Source organism: Halichoerus grypus, chromosome 13 (assembly GCF_964656455.1).
Source record: "Halichoerus grypus chromosome 13, mHalGry1.hap1.1, whole genome shotgun sequence".
Taxonomy (NCBI): Eukaryota; Metazoa; Chordata; class Mammalia; order Carnivora; family Phocidae; genus Halichoerus; species Halichoerus grypus.
Genome location: NC_135724.1, coordinates 76,871,609 through 76,886,500, shown reverse-complemented (window position 1 = coordinate 76,886,500; position 14,892 = coordinate 76,871,609). Strand labels below are relative to the sequence as shown.

The window sequence follows — 14,892 nt, the reverse complement described above, 5'->3', positions numbered from 1 at the left end:
AGAGAGAGAGAGAGCACAAGCAGGGGCCAGAGGGAGAGGGAGAAGCAGACTCGCCGCTGAGCGGAGAGCCTGATGCGGGGCTCGATCCCAGGACCTCAGGATCATGACCTGAGCCGAAGGCAGACGCTTAACCGACTGAACCACCCAGGCTCACATCCATATATGTGTCTTTGAGAGCTTTCGGATTCAGCCTACAGGGCGTCCTCATTCTTCCTGATTGCTGTACGGTAGAGATGGGTGATATTCCTGATCTTTTGCTAAATACCAACCACGTTCTGACGTCATTTTGCACATGAGCAGGTTTTCCGTGGGCTTAGGGTGGTGAGTGTCTAGGGGGAGCACCGTTGTAATTTTGCAGGATCCTGCCCGAGTGCCCAGCTTTGGGGGGCTGTACCTGGTCCCATCCTTGCCCTCAATGACAGGACCCCATTTCCCCTCCGCCTGAGCAGCCCGGTGCATTACCAGACTTGGGGATGTCATGCCCCTGATGAGTGCCCCTCCTCTTGTCACATGCATGAGGCTCTGTTTTTCCTTCCAGTCACCCACTTGCTTATGTTCTGCCCGCTGTTCTTTTGGAACCTCGTCCTTGGTCCTTTTTTCCTTGAGTTGTTGGAGTTCTTTATTAGGAAGGTGAACCATTTGTACTCTTACGATTTGATTTCTCCCTGGAAACAGCCCTGGACTGCCTATTGGGCAGACCTGGGATCAGGCCGTAGCTTTGTGACTTATTAGCTGTGTGACTCTGGGCATCTTGCCAGACCTCTCTGAGCCTAAATTTCTTCAGCCGTGGAATGTGAATCCTGCCTGCTTCACGGTTTATTGGAGATTTATTGTGAAGCAATATGTGGTCAAGCTGCTGGCCCAGGGCCTGATGTGAAGGAGGTTTGAGGGAATCAGAGAGAAGCACCTCCAGACCTCCACTCACTTACTACATTTAGTAAATGGGCTAACCCTGTGCCAGGCCCTGTTCTAGGCACCTGGGCTGCTGGGAGGGGCCAGGCCACGGTATCAGGCCACGCCATGTAATAAGGCGGCGACCAACCACATGTGGCATCAATGAAAAACCACAGAATTTAAATGAAAATTAAAGTTAAACAAGATTAAAAATTCAGTTCCTCGGTCCCACTAGCCACATTCAAGTGCTCAAAAGCTACGGGTGACTCATGGCGGGTGTATTGTACGGCCCAGATAAAGAAGATCTCCGTAACCACAGAATGTTCCAGTGGATGGCTCCGGTCCAGGGGGCAAACAGACCCCAAGTGAGTGAGAGTAGTTAAGTCCTGGGGAGATAGAAGAAGAGGCGATGGGGAGATGACTCTAAGAGGTGGTCAGGGGAAGGTCTCCTGGGGAGGGGACCTGAAAGGTGCCACCTGAGTGATGGCCGTCATGGGGATGAGCTGGTCCCGTGGATGCTGGAAGGGCACCAGCTGGCACAGGGGGCCAGGGCCAGAGCATAAGGGAGCCACTGATTTCCAAGGCAATTGCACCATTGTACATTCTACCAGCAGTGCGTGAGGGCTGATTTCTCTACATCCTTTGCCAACACTTACCTGTCTTTTTGATTCTAGCCATCCTCCTGGGTATTAAGGTATCTCATTGTGGTTTTGACTTGCATTTTCCATGGCCCATCTTTCCATGTGCATGTTTGACTATGTGTATCTCTTCTTTGTCTGTTCAGATCCTTTGTCCAGTCTTAATTGGGTTATTGTTCTTTTTGTTATTGAGTTGTAATTACTCTTTATATATTCTGGACACAAGTGCCTTAGCAGACATAGGATTTGCAGAAATTTCCTCTCACTCTCTGGGTTGTATTTTTCACTTTGTCCATGGTGCCCTTTGAAGCACAAAAGTTTTTCATTTTGATGAGCTCCAATTTATTTTTTTTTGGTCACTTGTGCTTTTGATGCCATATCTGAGAAACCACTGCCTAATCCAAGGTCACGAACATTTAAGCCTATATTTTCTTCTGAGAGTTTTCTAGCTTTCGCTCTGGCATTGAGGGCTTTGATCTATTTTGAGTTGATTTTGGTTTATGATGTGAGGTTTGCAGCATGTTTCGAAGGCAGAGTCTCAGCTTTGTTGATGAGGTGGAGAGAAGCAAAAGAATGGAGGGCGACCTGAGGATCTTGGCCAGCACAGCTGGGTGAGGGGCAGGGCAGGGGAGGAGGAATTTTGGAATTTTGGAGGGAAGGAATGGAGAGGCCTGTTTGGGGCATGTGAAGGCTAAGATGAGTGTGAGCAGTGTGGGGAGATGTGGAGTGAATGGTGGGATCTGCAAGTCAGGGGTCCCAACATAGACAAAGTCGGGAGTTGCTGTGCACAGATGGGATTTATTTAAAGCAAGGGGGTGTTATGAGAGAACCCCGAGGGAGTCAGATGGAGCAGGAAAAGAGAAGGCTCTAGGGCTGGCCCTGGATGAGTAGACATCCCTCTGAGATGTGGGGAGGCTGAGAAGGAACAGCCAGGGGGTAGGAGGGCACACAGAAGGTCTCGTAAGGCATCAAAGAGTCTGTGAGGCAAGGGATCCAGAATCCAGCCTTGCTCTTTACTTGTGCTGTGTGTTCTTAAGCAGATGCCTTCCCTCTCTGGGCCTTCCTTCCCTTATCTGTGCAGGGAGAGTGTGAGACATGTGCACTACAAATTCTGGAGTCCCATTTTTACGGCCTGTGAGTGTATCCCCTATATGTGACCGGCTGGAGCAAAACCACAGAATTCAGACTAGGGTATCTAGTACTGCCCTGTTCCTAGATCATTTCTCTCTGTATCTGTGCTTCTGTGCATATGTGTTTGGAGGCTTGGAGAAATGTCTGACATGAGGTCACCAAAAGTTACCAGTGACAATAATGAGGCTGGCTAGCCCTTATGGAGGGCTCCCCAGGTACCAGCCATGGGGGAGAGGAGCCTGAAGCAAGCCAGGGGCCCTGGACTCGTGCACAGCGCCCCCTGGTGGCAGCACGGTGTCACGCACTTTCCAAGCGCTACTCCTCACTTGGTTCTCCCCTGAGCCTAGAAGCTGAGTACTGTTATTAGGGGTCTTTCCCCACGTGGTCATGGCTCAGAGAGGTTAAGGCATTAACCTGAGGCCACACAGTTATTAAGTGGCTGAGGCTGGCCTGAACCCAGACCCCATATACTACCTCCCGTCATTAAGGTGGACTGCCGCGGGGTGGGGTTTCTGGTGCCTTAATTTTCTTTTTGCCCTTTTAGGCACAGAACGGACTCTCTCGCTGTGACATATTCTTCCCATAAATGGGAAAGCCCCAATAAAGTCCTCTGCTTGTGTTCTGTACCACAGGACCTGGGGAAGGAGGATGCCCTGCCGGACAAGGAGCAGCCACTCTGGCAGGGGTCCCCCGTAGCCTCGGGCCCCTGGAGGAGCCACAGTTTCTGCAAGGACAAGAGGAGCGGGCCATTCGTGGTGAGTGATGCCGGCGCAGCTGGACTGGGACTCGCGTGGGGTTGGTGAGCATCAGACACCACTGGGAATGCGGTCGTGTGGACAGTCAAGGCTGGCCCAGGGGCCCAAGGAGGCCGAGGGCGGCGGGGGCCTGTCCAAGAATCCGGTGTTGCCGGACTGGCTGCGCGGTGGTTCTTGACGTGGAGGGTGTTGGTGGCTCTGCCTTCACCCCTCTCGGGTTTCTGGCCCAATGCAGAGAGGTAACCCCGGCTGCCTGGCATGGAGCCGATGAGAACATGCCCTGGGGCCTGAAAGTTCTGGGTTCGAAATCCAACACTGCTCCTCTCAGTCTCTTTTAGCGACTTACTTCTTGGTACTTGGTTTCTCACCTAGAAACCTGATTTCTGTTTCTTTTGCGCCGGTGAGTTAATTTAACTAAGCTGGTCGTGGAGCCAGATCACCAGGGCTCAGACCCTAGCTCTGTGTGCGGACAGGTGTCTGGCCTCAGTCTCTTCATCTGTGAAATGGGGATAATGACAGCATCTACTTCACAGGGCTGCTGCAGGGCTCAGAGAAGATAACACGGCAAGTGTCCAGCATGGTCCTGGGTGCACAGCAAACGCGCTCCTGAGAGTTATCATTACCATTATTATTATTATTCTTGTCCCCAGGCCACGTGTGGGGCGCCTAAGATAGGCATTTCTTTAATGAGGCAACCGCAGTTCTACTCACGAGGTCATTTGTATCGCAAGCTCGGTGCATTTCAAGGGTATTTGTGCCTGGTCTCATGTCTTGGAGACCCGGGATCCTCCAGCGTTGAAATCCTAGGTTCCATGGCTTCTGGCTTTAAGGTCATGGGCAAGAAATTTCACTTCCCTGAACCTCTGTTTGCTCCTCTGCAACGAGGGGTGGGGGGAGAAGACACCCCGGCGGGGTTCTAGATGGGAAAACGTCTATGCCAGGATCAGCAGGCTGACGGCTGGGCTGGGGGGCCACAGAGAGCCAGAGCAGGAACGCAGACCTCAGCGAGCGTCTGCTGAGCGGCCCTGGAAAGCCTCCTCGGGTGTTCAGATCCCAGCCACAGACGTGCGCACATTTGAAACCTGCCTGGTTTTTTTTTTTTTTCTAACATTCTTTTCCACTGATTTCTTCCTTACTCTTTTCTCGTTGCCTCCCTGGCGGCACCGACTCAGCTTATCTGATTGTACTTGAACTTTTGTGTGTGTATGTGAAGACAGAGGTTACGGAGAGAAAAGCATTTAAGGCCTGTCTTTTTATAGTCTCTGCTTGCTGGCATCCTCCCTGGTGGCCCGGCTCCCCCTCCTCCACTCTCTGCCATTGAGGAGCCTTTGTCCTTGGAGTCCCCAGGGGGCTTCCTTGGCTCTGTCCTTGCGGCTCCCCGAGGCCCTGCCTGTTGCTGCCTGCTTGATTTCCTCTTCTCCGATGCAGGTGGGGAGGGTGGGGGCCTCAGACCTCATTTCCCAGCTTTTGAGGACTCACACCTGCAATTCCAAGGAGTGGCCACCAGGGGGTGGTGGTGTCCAGCTCACTTTCCCATGGCTCCAAAAGCCTCACTCCAGGGACCTCAGCGTTGGGTTCTGGAGGCTGAGAAGTGGCTTCCAGTTCTGGCTCTGCTACTGTGTGGCCTTGGGCAAGTGATCTGACGGACCTCAGTGAACCTCAGTTCTTTCTTCTGCTTCTGTAAGATGAGGACGGTCTCATCTGGCCTCAAGAGCATTTCTGTGGGGAGTAGATGAGCTCGCTCAGCACTCCGAAGAAGAAATCCTCAGTGAATGCTGGGGCTGCAGTGATGGCTTTTCCTTCTACCTCCCCCTCCTCCTCTCCTCTCCCTTTTCTTCAGGCTCTCTCATTGTAAGAGGGGAAACTGAGGCCCAGAGAGAAGGCCTGACTTAGTCCCGGGTGAGGACTGGGGTCCTGAGCCCTCGGCCCTGCTGGCCGCCCCTACTCCTCTGGAAGGCAGTCAGGCCTGTGTGTCGTACTTCCCTGACGGGCTTGGGGGGGGTTCCCCTGTGAACTGGGTCTACTGCTCCCGTCGCTCTTGATTAATGACTTTGTGCTGCTGGTTTCCAGTTTAGGTTCAGGTTCATCTCCATTTTTTGAGACTGAGTCTTAGGACTTGTCCATCCCCACTGCACTCCTCATGTGAGGGAGTATGAATCCCACGTTATAGAGGAGGAAGCTGAGGCTCAGAGAGGTAAGTAAGCCATTTGCCCAAGGTCACACAGCATGTGGGGGAGCTGGGTTGGAAACTAGGCCTCTTCTGCTTCCAGCCTTGGACCTGGGCCCTTTCTGCCATGGGACTGTGTCTCTGGACCAGCCCCTGCTGGCGCCTCTCTGGGCCTGCAGCACTCGGCGTGTCAGCTCATGAGGGAGCAAGACAACCTCGGCCCTGGGGGTGAGAATGTGGTATTTGTTCAGCCCAGGGTTGGCCGCCAGCTCTTCTGCCATGGCTGCCCTCTCAAAGATGTCTGGGACTTGCCAGGGCTAATGCCCTGCTGATTTGCATAGCCCCGCCCACACCCGGCTGACCCACAGGCTGGTCAGACCCTGAGCACGAGGTCAGACCGGTGTGGCCCTGGCATTTAATAGAGGCAGTGAGCAAGTGAGTTTACCACTCACAGCCTCTCTTTCCTCCTCTGTAAAAATCATAGTAATAATAATGTCTAATAGCTTACAGTGCTTCCTGCGTGGTATGGAAACTAGTATTATCCCCATTTTACAGATGGGAAAACTGAGGCTTGGAGCCATTAAGTACCTCTCCCAGGTTGGAGCCGAGCCGAGATGATGTTTATAAAGCACTTAGCACAGTGCCGGGTGCAGAGTAACTGCCTGTTTAATGTTACCTGCCATTATTGTATTGTTTATTATTTGCTATCAGTTTGTTTTTCTTCTGCATTCTCTGGAAGAGCTGCTCGATGGAACAGGGAAGCGCCTCCAATCTTTTTTGGAAGTTTTTCTGCTGTTGAGGAAGCTGAAGCCCAGCAGGGGGAGGTGTCTTGTTCAGGGAGAGTCCCACAGCAGCCAGGACAGAGCTAGGACTGCAGACCACCTTTCTGACTCGCTGGCTAGTGCTCGCTGCCCTCCCCCCACCCATATTGCTTTCAGGGCTACACTTAGTAGGGCCTTGGATCCTTGTGGCAAATCTGAGCCCTGCGCCGGGCCTTGTCCCTCACCCACCCACGGATGGGCGCACCCTCCTTTCCCCAGAAAATGAGCCTTTGGTCTGCACTCATGCAGGGATCATAAAACACAGTGACTCAGTTGTGGACCATGGCCTTAGGTCACAGTTTGTCCCAGAGGCCCCTCCCATGACTAAAGGTACAGATTCACCAGCTGTGGGGGTTCCCTGTCACGGGGCAAGTGGAGGGCCTCTGCTAACCTTGAGAATGTTCTCCCAAATCTGCAAACCCTTGGCCAGCATTTGCTGGCTCATTTAGTGATGGGCTCATTCTCTCATGGGCCCACTGTGTGCTAAGCCCTGAGTGAGCGGTACTGGAGATTCTCCCAGCCCCCCTGGGGTTACAGTTCAGGGGTACCTGAAGATGGCCTAGGAGGGTCTAGTTAGGTGGAAGAGGAGGAGAGGAAGGTCACTTGGGAAGGAGAAATAGCATATGCAAAGGTATGGGGGTGGGTGATGTAAGAGGCATGTCTGGGGAACACTGAATAGACCAGTTTGGCTGAGATGGAGTGTTGGGGAGGGTCTCAGTCTTTTCTTTTGGCAAATATTTATCAGTATGTCCTTGATGCTGTGCTGGGCGTTGGGTTACAGTTATAAAACAAGACACAGGTACTTAAGAAGGTAGATAAACAATTGCAGTTCTGTTCATTGAGCGCTTACTATGTGCCAGACGCTGAGTCTTGTGCTTTACCGGCATTCTTTCATTTAATTTGTTCAAGGTTCAAAGCCTCTCAGAGAGGAGGCACCCTTGTTTGAAGTCTTGAAGGATGAACAGTTGTTTGCCAGATGGGTGTGGTCTGGGAAGAGATGATTTGTCCCCCATGGAGGGAAGAGCTTGGGCAAAGGTTCAGGGGCGTGAAACTGTTCTATGCAATGAATGTAATCTAGAGTCCAGGAGACGGGCTGGAGTCTTATAATCGTTGATGCGTCATTCCTGGACACCCCCGGTGTGTGTTTTAATGCTGAGCTCAGACTTTTCCTACATCTCTTGCTGAGGAAACCAGGATGCTTGTTTTTAAAAGATGGCACCACCTCCTGGCAGCTCTGCCATCGTGCCGCCATCTTCGTTCAAGGATCTGCCAGAGCAGTCTTGAAGGTTTGAAAGAACTTGAACCCGATAACTTCATTATAATGACTGGAGGATGGAGGGAAAAACCAGTTTGGGATTCCAATGCCAAGACTTGTGAATGCAGTCAACTTGAGATAAGACGGAATTTGTGTCATGGCCCCCAGTGGATACATTGTTGGTCTTGGTTAGATACTCTCTTTGCATTTCATTTGGTTGACTAAGCATTCAAGTGGGAAGGGGAAAAAAAAAACAAAATGGAAGAGTCGATATGAACTGCTAGAAATAACTCCTCAGAGATTGTGCTTTAAAAACTAGCTGTGAATAAAGAGTTGATGGCTTTTTATTTGTCCAGGATATGGACTCTTCTCCCTATAATGTGTTGCTTGGCATTCCCCAGTTTGATGTTGGGCCTGTGTTGATGTCATTTGAATTGAATGTCTCAGGGATGCGGCTCACTGGCTTAATTAAGAGGGCTACTTTATCACACATGGCAAGGTGTACTGAGGTAGGCAGCTGTTGGCTTGGCTCAGCATCTCCTAGAGTCTCTTGGGCTTGCCCTCATGCTTTGTGCCTCATGGTCCCAAGATGGCTGCCACTTTTCCAAGAATTAAGTCCACTCTGTGGCAGGAATAAGTGGGGGGAAGCCAGAAGGGCCATGCTAGCTGAGTCTGCAAGAAAGCAAGAGCTTTCCCCCAGTCACCCTCCAGAAGACTTTCACTTACCTGTCATGGGCAAGAACTGGGTCACATGGCCACGGTTAGCAGCGAGAGTCTGGGACAGTCAGTGCTCAAGACTTCTGGCCTCCATCAGGGAAGGTGGCCACGTGGGATATGGCCATTGGTCTTTGAACAAATAGCATTGATTAGTGCACAGTCTGAAAAATAAAATGGGGATTGTCAGATCCTTGCCAAGGAAGCCTGGGCCTCCTAACCAGGATTCGGGACAAGAGAGAATATCTGCCCAGTGTCTCTATGCTGTAACGTGAGATGTGTGCGGGGCGCTGGGCCTCTGGGATAGCAAGGCACAATTCTGCCCTCCAAGGCCTCCATTCTGCTGGGGAGTAAGGCTCGGAGAAGGGAAGAAAGGCTGAGGTGGAAGAGACAGGCTGGGTGGTAACTGGCTCAGAGGCCAGAGTGACCTTCCTTCCTGGGCGAGGCAAGATGACACGCCAGCTTTTGGAGTGTGATTGTGGAGCCTGAGTGGTGAGAAACTCGTTGACGCCCTGTGCTCTTAGGAGGCTCAGGAATCCCAACTTGCGGCTAATTCCATTTGTTAATTGTTTCTTGTCTGTCACCACTGGGTTGAAAGGGCTGGAGAAGGCTGAGTAATTTCGGTCTCAACTGATTAAAGTTCCTTTTCTGGATTAAAACCAACCAGACCAGAAGATTTTTGATTCCTAGGTATTAAATGCAAATGCTCAATTGTGCCTGAGATTTTGTGTTGGGGGTTTTTTGTATTCATATGTTTACCCAGCTACCATCCACCCATTCATCTGCTCGTCCATCCATCCATCCATCCATCCTCTTTATATATACAAAGCTCTAAGGATATAAAGGTAAATAAGTTAATTTCTGTCCTCAAATTTCTCACATTCATAGACTATAAACAAGTAATTATAGAATCCAGGATGATAAATACTAGTTATTCATTTATCCACCCATTCATTCATTCAACAGATATTTATTGAGCACCTACTATGTGTCCTGTACTGTTCTTAGTTCTTCAGGTAGAGCAGTGAACAAGACATAAGTGGTTCCTGCCCTCCTGGAGCTCATACTTTAGTGTGAAAAGATAGACATTAAACAAGGAGCCAGACTCAAAAGAGAAAGACTATCAGATGGTACCAAGTGCTATGAAGAAAATAAAATAGGGTACTGGGAATCAAGAGTGGCTGGGGAAGAGGGTGGTTGAAAGCTATTTCATTACTAATAGGGATTAGGAAGGGCTTTTCTGAGGAGGTGACATTTGAGCTGAGACTTGAAAGGGGAGCACCTGACCATGTGGAAGAATCAGAGGGAAAGCATCAGGCTGAGGGAAGAGCAAGTGCAAAGGTCCTGGGGCTTGTTGTGTTTTGTAATACTACTATTGATGATGATGATGATGATGGCATTGGTGCTGGAGTAGACAGTGAGGAGTGAGGGAGTTGGCAGGGGCCAGATCACACTGCCTTGATGGCCACTGTAAAGAGGTTGGTTTTGGGTAAGTGCAGGCTGCTTTGGTAAGCACAGAGGAGGGAAGCATCATACCATCTGGAGGAATTCAGAAGAATGTCAGAGACAGACTCGATGGAAGAAGGAATTAGCCAAGAAGAAGGCAATCAGGTCAGGGGAATAGCATGTGCATACATAAAGAGGCATAGGAGAACATGGGGTGTTCTGGGAGCTGCAAGGAGGGGTTACCTGGAGAGTGGTGATGAGGCAGAAGGCTGGCCAAGCGGGGGATGAGAATGCCCGTCAAAGTCAGAATGAGGGGCTTGGTGATAGGCCTGCCAGGGGCCCAGAGGAGCCAAAAGATAGGAGTTTTTAAAACACTGCCGAAGGCGTGGCTTGGAGCGCCCCCTAGTGGACATTTTTTAGAGGTTGGAGAGTGTGAGCTGGAAGCTGGGAGACCAGGTAGGAACCTATTGCTGCAATCTGAGCAAGACCATTTAAAAAAAAAAAAAATTATTGTGGTTAAATATATATAACAAAGTTCACCATTTTAGCCGTTTTTACGTATATTATTCAGTTTCATTAAATACATTCACGGTGTTGTGCAGCCATAACCACTATCCGTTTCCAGAACTTTTTCATCCTTTCAAACAGAAACTCTGTCCCCAGTGAACACTAACCCCCCATCCCGCCTCCCCCAGCCCCTGGCACCCTCTGTTCTCCTTCCTGCCCTGTGAATTTGCCTACTCTAGATACCTCAGATAAAGGGAGCCATACGATATTTGCCCTTTTGTGTCTGGCTTATTTCACTAATGTCTTCGAGGTTCATCCCTGTTGTAGCAGGTGTCCGAATTTCCTTCCTGTTCAAGGTAGAATAATGTTCCGTTGTATCTATAGTTCACATTTTGTTTATCCATCCGTCTGTCGGTGGACCCTTTGGTGGCTCCCACCTCTTGGCTATTGTGAGTAATGCTGCTGTGAACATGGGTATGCAAGTATCTCTTTGAGTCCCAGCTTTGAGTCCTTTTGGGTGCGTATGCCCAGGAATGGAATTGCTGGATCGTAAGGCAGTTCTATCTTTAACTCTCTGAGGAAGTGTTAAACTTTTCCACAGCGACTGCACCATTTTGCATTTTCACCAGCAATGCACGAGCGTTCTAATTTCTCCCCATCCTCACCAACACTTGCTGTTTTCCATTTTGTGGTTTTGGCTTTGGTTTTTGATAAAAGCCATCCAAATGGATATGGAGTGGTATCTCATTGTGGTTTCAATTTGCATTTCCATAATGGCTAATGATGGTGAGCATCTTTTCATGTGTTTGTATCTTCTCTAGAGAAATGTCTATTCGAGTCCTTTGCCCATTTTGGAATTGGGTTATTCTCTTTGGTTGCTGTAGGAGTTGCTGTAGGAGTTCTTTATATATTCTGGATACTAATCCCTTACCAGCTGTATGGTTTACAATTATTTTCTTCCATCTGTGGGTTGTTTTTTCACTTTCTTGGTAGTGTTCTTTGATGCACAAGCATTTTTAATTTTGGTGAAGACCAATTTATCTACTTTTTCTTTCATTGCCTGGAAGATAATTTATAAAATTGACGGGTAATATGCATACAGAAAAGAGCACATATTTTATGCCAGATGGCCTGGCTTTGAATCCCAACTCTGCTACTTAGCTATGTGACCTTGAATGGGTTAACATCTCTGCCTCAGTTTCCCCATCTGTAAAATAGGGGTAATAAGGGAACCTACTTATTAGAAATGCAGTGAGGTTAGGGGCGCCTGGGTGGCTCAGTTGATTGGGTGTCTGACTCTTGATTTTGGCTCGGGTCATGATCTCAGGGTCGTGAGATTGAGCCCTGCGTTGGGCTCCATGCTCAGCGTGGAGCCTGGTTGGGATTCTCTCTCTCTCCCTCTCTCTTTCTGCTCCTCCCTCTGCTTACACACTCTCTCTCTCTAAAAAAAAAAAAAGAGAGAAAAAAGAAAAAAAGAAATGCAGTGAGGTTAGATGAATTAATGTATGTAAGGCACTATGAACAGTTGTGTCTCTTTTTAAGTTATTACTTTGCTGCTATTACTATGACTATATAGTATATATTGAGTATCTGCCTGACAGACACTGTGCTAAGATTATTCACTGTATGAACATTATTCCACTGTCCCATTTAATCCTCACAAACTCCAAGAGATGGGTATTCATCGTCCCCATATTATAGATAAGGACACAGGCTTGAGCCCTTCTGAGGCTTGCCGAGTGCGATTTCCTGGTGTTTTTTGCCAAAGTGACCTCACTATATCCTGAGGTACTAGGAACATGCCCATTTTAGAGATGCTGAGCCTGAGGCTCAGAAAGGGGACGTGACTGACTCAAGCACACACAGCAAGGAAACCGCAACACGTAGATTGATCCCTGGCCAGTGGACTTATCCCTTGGAGCTGAGGAGAGGGTTAGGGCTTTTGGGGGCAGTCTCCCTATATGGAAGGAGGGGCTGGATTTTTGTTTCACTTGTGTTGTTGGGGCTCCTGGGGGCCAAGACGTTGGAGGGCTCCCAGCCAGGTGTCCACAGGAGGCTGATGAACAATGGGACACCTGTTGCCCTTGCAAAACCTCCCTATGGGAGCCAGACGGGCAACCAGGTGTGCCCGCCCCCTGGTGGAACTGCCCAGGATTGCAAGCGCTGGGGCCGCCTCGCTGTGGGATCCTGGTCCCGGAGCGAATTAACCTTTTCTGTGTGTTAACCCATTGAGGTTACCTCACAGGTGAGGAAATGGAGGCCCAGCGGGTTGACGAGGATCTTTCTAGTGCTTCTGTTTCTCCTCCTTGAGAAAGTATGTCGAAACACCGCTGTGTGAGAATGAAGCTAATCCGTTCTGTGAGAATGATGCTAATCCGTAGCAGGCTAATCTGGACTTGACTCTCATTGTGTTTTAGAATATAAATAACAAACGTATGCGTTTTCCCCTGCTAATAGTCACGATTGCTTGTTTCACCTGTCACAACCCTTTGAGACTCACCAGAGGGCCACCCTACCCTGGCCAAGTTGCTGGGGTACATACCTGTTTCCACCTTCCCGAGTGCACGCAGCTGCATTTGCATACACGGACTCGGACACACTCGCACCAAACAGGAACAAACCCCACTAGACTCAGATTCTAATCTGATCTCTTTCTGCCGCCACTCTGTGGCTTTGGACAGCTCCCTGAGGCTCACCTTCCTCATCTGTGAAATGGGGTGAGAGAAGCCAGTTCTGTGTCCCACACCGGCTGTCGTGAGCAGGTAAGACAGACATTGGAAAGCTGTCTCTCGCCAAGCAGGAGTTAGTAGTTAAGGTGCTAGGCAGACTTTATAATTCATTCCGGAAACGTTTGCTGAGCACCTACTGTGCTCTAAAGAGAAGTCAGATTCACACCTTTTCTTGGAGGATGAAATCCCATCTGCACTCAGGATCCAATCCAGTGTCCATATGACAGCTTACAAGACTGTGTGTCTGCCTGACCCTCTCCCCCAGTACATGTCCTATGCTCACTCCACTCAAGCCGCACTGGCCTTCAGAACGTTCCCTTAACATGCATGTCAGGTGTGTTTCTGCCCCAGGGCCTTGGCACATGCTGTTTGCTCTCCTCCAGATTCCCTCTTCACTTCCCTCTTCTTAGGTCATCTCTAGCTCAAATGACACCCTTCAGCGGGGCCTTCCCTGGTGCCACGTCTATAGAAGGACCCCAGGCCCCCACTGTTCTCTCCCAACGCACCCCTTGTCACATGCAGTATCTTCTCATCGCCCAGTGTCTGCCTCCCCCATCAGAGTGGAGGCTCTGGGAGGCAGGGAACTCTGAGCCCAGTGCCCAGCGCATAGTAGGCACACAACATATATGTATGGAATGAGTGAATGAAGTAGCACCTACATCTCAAAAAAATTATTTATTTATTTATTTATTTATTTATTTATTTATTTATTTAGAGAACGTGTGCATGCGAAGGCGGGATTGTTAGTGGGGGAGGGGCAGAGGGAGAGAGAGAATCTTAAGCAGACTTCACGCCCAGAGCAGAGCCTGATGTGGGGCTCGATCTCACGACCCTGACATCCTGACCTGAGCCAAAATTAAGAGTCGGACCCTTTAACCAACTGAGCCACCCAGGCATCCCAGCAACCCCCCCCGGCTTTTTTTTTTTTTTAAGATTTTATTCCTCTAAAGCAGTTTCAGGGTCATTGCAGATATTCCCCGTATACGCCCTTCCCTGCCACATGCAGAACGCTCTGCGTTCAGCAGCCCCCACCCGAGTGGGACATTTGATACAGTGGACGAACCCCACACTGACATCGTTGTCACCCACCGCCCATGGTTTACGTTAGGGCTCACTCCTGGTGTACGGTCTGTGGGTTTGGACGAATGCGTAATGATTCGTATCCATCCTTACGGTATCGTGCAAAGGAGTCTCACTGCCTTGAAAATGCTCTGTGCTCTGCCCGTTCATCCCTCTCCCCACACCCGACCCCTGATGACCACTGATCTGTTTATAGTCTCCATGGTTTTGCCTTTTCCAGAATGCCCTACAGTGGGAATCATCCAGTGTGTGGCCTCTTCAGACTGGCTTCTTTCCCGTAGCAGTATGCACAAGAGGTTTATCGACGTCTTTGCATGGCTCAAAGGCTCATTTCTTTTTAGCCCCGAATAATAATCCATTGTCTGGATGGCCACAGTTTATCCACTCACCTGCTGAGGGACATCTTGGTTGCTTCCACGTTTTGATGATTGTGAATAAAGCCGGGGTAAACATCCGTGGGCAGGTTTTTGTGTGGACCTAACTTTCAGCTCCTCTGGGTGAATACCAAGGAGTGCAATGGCTGGATCATATGGTCAGAGTGTGTTCCGTTTTGTACCCTATCATTTTTTTTAAGTGTACAATTCAGTGGCTTTTAGTATACTCCTCAAGTCATGCATCCATCAATCAATTTGAAAAGATTTTCTTTTTTCTTTTTTTTTTTTTTTAAAGATTTTATTTATTTATTTGACAGAGAGAGAGACAGCGAGAGAGGGAACACAAGCAGGGGGAGTAGGAAAGAGAAACAGGCTTCCCGA

General features: G+C 49.5%; 1 protein-coding gene across 4 annotated transcripts in view; it reads left to right on the top strand.

Moving 5' to 3' along the window:
- Positions 1-14,892, top strand: part of KIAA1671 (KIAA1671 ortholog) — a 188,978-nt gene that overhangs the window by 68,316 nt on the left and 105,770 nt on the right. For 3 of the 4 annotated variants that reach the window (XM_078060841.1, XM_036105200.2, XM_036105201.2), the window contains one exon: positions 3,296-3,418. The exons of the other annotated variant lie outside the window; for it this stretch is intronic. In XM_078060841.1, coding sequence (XP_077916967.1) covers positions 3,296-3,418 — 123 coding nt within the window. The remainder of the gene's footprint in view (positions 1-3,295; positions 3,419-14,892) is intronic. 4 annotated transcript variants of the gene reach the window in all.